Source organism: Saprolegnia diclina (assembly GCF_000281045.1).
Source record: "Saprolegnia diclina VS20 unplaced genomic scaffold supercont1.164, whole genome shotgun sequence".
NCBI lineage: Eukaryota > Oomycota > Saprolegniomycetes > Saprolegniales > Saprolegniaceae > Saprolegnia > Saprolegnia diclina.
In genome coordinates, this window is record NW_008246231.1 from 21,897 (window position 1) to 27,239 (window position 5,343).

At 58.5% G+C, this 5,343-nt stretch overlaps 2 protein-coding genes across 2 annotated transcripts; one reads left to right on the forward strand and one right to left on the reverse strand.

The window, feature by feature from the left end:
• Window positions 1-45: 45 nt before the first annotated feature.
• SDRG_16939 (hypothetical protein) lies at window positions 46-3,789 on the reverse strand (the record flags this gene model as incomplete). The annotated part of the gene is made up of 17 exons (XM_008623165.1): window positions 46-433; window positions 475-645; window positions 694-944; window positions 995-1,133; window positions 1,177-1,212; window positions 1,280-1,480; window positions 1,533-1,676; window positions 1,728-2,019; window positions 2,064-2,260; window positions 2,307-2,369; window positions 2,418-2,689; window positions 2,733-2,835; window positions 2,879-3,055; window positions 3,106-3,198; window positions 3,251-3,430; window positions 3,475-3,711; window positions 3,754-3,789. The coding sequence occupies 17 exons, from the start codon at window positions 3,787-3,789 to the stop codon at window positions 104-106; spliced, it is 2,922 nt and encodes a 973-aa protein (XP_008621387.1). The 3' UTR covers window positions 46-103.
• A 290-nt stretch (window positions 3,790-4,079) lies between these two features.
• On the forward strand, window positions 4,080-5,343 carry SDRG_16940 (hypothetical protein). Its single transcript, XM_008623166.1, has one exon. The coding sequence runs from the start codon at window positions 4,124-4,126 to the stop codon at window positions 5,165-5,167; it is 1,044 nt and encodes a 347-aa protein (XP_008621388.1). The 5' UTR covers window positions 4,080-4,123; the 3' UTR covers window positions 5,168-5,343.

Here is a 5,343-nt window from a genome sequence, read left to right on the forward strand (position 1 = left end):
TAGATAGATAGATAGATAGATAGATAGATAGATAGATAGATAGATAGATAGATAGATAGATAGATAGATAGATAGATAGATAGATAGATAGATAGATAACCGACTAGCTCTTGATTTTCGATGCGCTGCGGGCTGTCGCCTCGGTGATCGCGCCGTCCACTGCACTCTGCCACTGCAGCGACACAAACAAGAGCACGCCGCGCAGCGTTTGCAGTCGTGACACGACGTCGTCACTCATCTCGTTGGCTTGCAGCGCACTGACGAGGTCTTCGTACGCTGCTGCCCAGGGTTGCACGTACGTAGCCAAATACGGAGCGCTCAACGCGACACCAAGATCGTCGCCCAGCCACGCGCTTGCAAGGCGGCGCAAGTGCAGCAAGGCGTCGCTCGTGCGGTAAATTGCCAAAGCGACCAGCGCCTCGAGCCGGCGCTCCTACGACACACTCGGCATCCTTCCGCCAAGGCGCGTCCTACCGCGGCTACGAACGTCGCCACCGACGAGCAAAGACATCGGCGGATGCAATCGGCCACAGTCGGCGCCTTGGCGCTAGCCGTGTACATGGCTGTCCAAGCCTCGAGGCGACTCGGGGCTCTCAACGGCTCGGACTCGCGAGGCGTCGAATTGAGCACCCGTTGGGCGTCCGCCTGCACGGTGTGTGAGGTCTTAAGCCAACACCGATAGGGAGGTGATACCAAGGTGGTAAAGACCTGCGATAACGCGAGTGGCTGTGTCGTGTACGCCTGCAGCGGTGTCGCCGCTTTGGCCACGTGCAGAAGGTACGACTTGCGGACAACGCGCGCGTCCACAAGGAGCGAGAGCTCGATTGGATGGAGCGCCCGCACTGCCTTTTCGACCCAGTGCCGCGTGAGATCGCGCTGACTCTGGACGGCTTTGGGGCCGAGGATCTTGCTGTCGCCGATGGCCAAGGCGACGACAAGCACGTCTACGTCCGTAGTCATAGACAGATTGTCCTATGTTGGTTTAGGTAACTACCCGACCGCGCCACGAGACGAAGGACGTCTTGCAGCACTGCATCGCTGAAGAGCTCGATGGCTTTGGTCGACGCATTGTTGCTCTGAACACTCTCGATCACAATGTGCTCAATGAACGACACCACGCATCCGTGCGACCACTACGCTTCAAAGTAAACGTCAAGTTGAAAGATTGATACATACCAGCCACGTCGCGTCGGCTTGCAGCGCAGCCGTCGACTACAGAGTTCTTAGTATCCGACACAAAGCCGCCACGTACAGTGAGAGAGAATAGTGTCGAAGGAACCGTGTACTCTATGCCAAGAAATGTCGGCGCCGTCGTGAGCCAGGCCCACGTCGCGGCGACAAGTGCCGGCGCGAGGGCAAGCGCAACACCGGTGCCCGCCATGGGTGCCGGGTCGTCGATAAACTGGACGGTCATCGGGTCGTCTGTCGCCAGCTGTGGCGCAATACGAAACAATGGCATTGCCGCCGGCAACTCCGGTCCCTATCGACGATACCAAGCATAACGTCAGTACTATCAAGAAGAGGCAAAGTACTTTGGCTTGAAACAAAACAAAGTAGGCGCCTTTAGGACATAGACGCTGGACGAGCGTGGGGTAGATGCTCCTTGGCGCCAATGTTTGCTCGTACATGATGGACACGAGTGTCGTTTCAAGCGCGGCGTCCAATCGCGTGTCGACCTACACAATAGTATCAGTTTTCTATCGACTTGATACTATCGAATGGCGCACCACGTATTGCAGCTGTGTGACGTGCGTCGCGATTGCCCGCGGGTAGCGTCCTTGCGAGAGCGCAGTCTCAGTCTCGGTAACAACATCGACGCACAGCGCGTCGACGGGCGACCCGAACGATGGCACCACAATTGGGCTAGGGGCAGGCCTGATCGCTGCCTTCTTCTTCTTCCCAAAGAACGATGTCGGTGCCGCCTTCTCCGCGGCCGCAGGCAATGACGATAGGCTCAATGTACGCAGCGTGTCAACAAGTTGCAGCGCGTCGACCCCGCGTTCGGACAGCATAATGTCTCTACGATCCATGTCCTCACCTTTCGTGCTGCCACGTCATCGTACCGCGCCAGACTCGACGCAACGCCGTCGACGAGTCCGAGGAGGCTGTACAAGCTGCTGTGCCAGTGCGGATAGGCGCTCGAGTACGCTGCGTCTCGGACTTCGGGAAGATCAACGAGCGTCGGGAGCACGTGCTCTGTCAAATACGCTTGGAGCGGCGGCAAGAAGGAGCTCTCTCGGCTCGTCGCGAGAGCTTTTACCTAGAACCAAGTTTTAACACTTTTGTTGCAGAAAGGTAGTCCAGACGCTAGCTGCAATGTCGTGTAGCATAGGAGCAAGATGCTGCACGGCTTTTGTCAGCGTGAGAACCTACATACATTCATAATCCCATGCTAGTAGGAGTAGGGTCCACCCAACCTCCAAGAGGCGTCGCACCGACTCGACGATGTGACAGAGCTGTGTCAGTAGCGGTTGACATGTGACAGCGAGAATGCTCTCGAGGACGTGGGGGGCTGGCGCCTCTGGCGTCCACAGCACATGCAGCAGGAGCTCTTGCAAGCACGCAAGCACATTGTGCTTTGTATGTGCTAGAAGGATGCGATCTCGTCGAATTGGCTCGGGGCGCTCGGGGTACACATTGCAGAGCCGCGCCACGTACACGCGCAGCGCGTCCGGATGGAAGAAGACGCCTTGTCCCACGTTACGATACTTGGCAACTGTCATATTGTGCACCTTGGTCAAGTGCGATGCTTGCATCTTGACAAAACGAGCGGACGGTGGTCGTCGCATCATGATGCAATATGTAGTCTTTGGTGATTCGCCGGTACCCGCGTTCCTACGTACGTTTGCTCGGCGTCTTTTGTGTTGCAGCGTTGTACGTTGGGTAGCTCGTAAAAGCAAATGTAGATGCGCGCTCGCGCGATGAGAGCCGCTTTGACTGCGCTTGAGAAGGCGCTGCGCGAGGCGCTGACCATCTCACTGGTCCAAACCTTCTCGGTCGCCCTGTCCGACGACTTGTACGCCGGAATCGTGACGACAAGGCCACGCGTGAGAGCCTAATGCGTGATGGAAGCGAGAATGTGACGGTGCAGCGTCATCGTAGTACGTTGTCAGCGGTGGTCATGGCCACGTCCTTGGCGAGACACGCCACGAAGATGGCGATGGCCTTCTCGAGCTTTTCGCCTTGGATGACGACGTGCTAGATGAGTACATTGTATAGATATGTTGTGTCGTTCGATGCAATGGAGCACCTGCTGCAGCTCGAGCGATGTGGGCACGGGCTGCAGCGGACCCGAAAAGACGGTACGGCCCACGAGCACGACGAAGAGCGTCGTTGTGTAGGCGTCGTCGGTCGTCGTCTTGTACAGTGTGACAAGGCGCGACGCGTCGAGCGCAGCATAAATGCGTCCGAGCGCGTCGACATTGAGGCGCTAGCAAGGACCATAGCGCGACCCCAATGTCGAGGAAGACGTACCGCGGCCACGTGCGCGCGAGCGATAAACTGTCCGCTGGATGCCGGTGATGCGAATGAGAGGCTGCTCGAGGTCGTTGTCACCGGCGTCGTTGGTCCTCGCTTCGTCGACACGATGGCTGGCGACGGCTCGAGGCGCCGGAAGTGGTCCAGGAGCATCGGGTATGGGTTGGGCGGTAGCTGCGTGGACGCAAAGAGCGCAGCAAAGAAGCGCTGCACCTCATCTTGGACCTCTGTGGCCTAGCACACGAGGTAGGAGCAGCGAGGCCATGGCGGGCGTACTGCTATGTACGCTGCCACCGAGCTGGCGCTGGCCATCGTGAAAGATACCGTTTCGCACACTATTTACCGCGAGCCGTTCCATGGCATGGTTCCTCGCACGCACTTAATGCATGGCATGGTCACCGCGAAGGCAGGACATCGATGTATACACTGCGTCATAGATCTCTGTGTACGCACGACGAAAGACTCCATCGGGCTCGGCGGCTCCGAGCAAGGACGGCGTTGGAACAATGACACACTATTTCGCAATGGACGCGAGAGATTTCAGCGAATGGCATCGCGTTCTGCCACGTGACGCGTTTGGATTGGTTAAAAAGATATACCATGGCCATCATCGCTGTTCGGACAAGATCCTCACAACGCGAAGACGATGGCGACCGGCGACCTCGTGCTCAAGGTCGCGACTGCGGACCAACTGTACGAAGCTGATGTGCATACGTACAGCTCGTGGGGTGCGCCACACCTGAGCCTGGAGCAGTACCTCAAGCGCGAGGCCCGGCTCCGCGACACGACGTTCGCCAAGGAGACGCTCACGGGCTACGTGCTCGTGCCGGCGGCCGACCCGGACACGCGCGACATCCTCGCGTACGTCGAAGTCTTTCGCCGCCCGAGCGTTATTTACCCATCATCCGCCTCGCCCAAGGTCTACATCGATGGCTTTAGCATCGGGTCCGTCTACACGCCCGTGGCGCACCGCAAGAAGGGCTATGCGACGACGATGCTGGCACTGGTCGTGGAGCGGCTCCGCGCCGCATCGACGGGCTACGTGCTCTCAAACCTCTACTCGGACATTGGCCCAACGTACTATGCGACAAAGGGCTGGCGCGTGCATCGGTCGGACGAGGCAACGATCCCAGTGGCTGCGATATTGCCGCCAGCCGCCTCGCCAGCCTCGGCCGTCCTCTACTCGATCGACTCGCATTCCGCGCTATTGCACGCGGCCCAAGGGTCCCAGCGCCTCCTGGACGCGTCGCTTGCGCCCGGCCAGTGCGCCTTTGTCGTGACGGCGAGCTGCATCGAGTGGTTCGCGGCGCGCAGCCACTTTTATGCCAAAACGCTCAAGCAAATGGCGTCGCTCCCGACGTCGCTCGGCGGCTACAAGGTCGGCGCCAACAGCAAAGTCACGGACGCTGTGCTATGGACGCACAACTTTCGCGACGACCAGCTCGTCGTGCTGCACTGGAACGTCCAAGCCGAGAACGCGTCGGCCTTTCTCTCGCTTGCGGCCAAGGAAGCGACCGCGTGGCAGCTCAAGGAGATTGCCATTTGGAATGCTGATCTCCCGACAGAGCTCCGCCACTTGAATAACACGGCGCGCGAGGACTCGCTCTCGTCGCTTCTCGTGCAAACGCTTCCGGACGCGACCGAAGCGACGCTCGAATGGGTTAGCAACGAAAAGTATGCATGGGTCTAGTCGTATCATCCCGCGCACGGTCTACGGTAGTCTAGTAGCGAGCCACAACTCGTGAATTCACTGAACAATGCGCGGATATGTCTGTCTTGGCTAGCATAAGCTACGAGGGCTGCTCGGTAAGCAGCTCGATGCAACAATGTCCCGATCATGCCCCTTCCAAAGCCTCAACGGAGTGA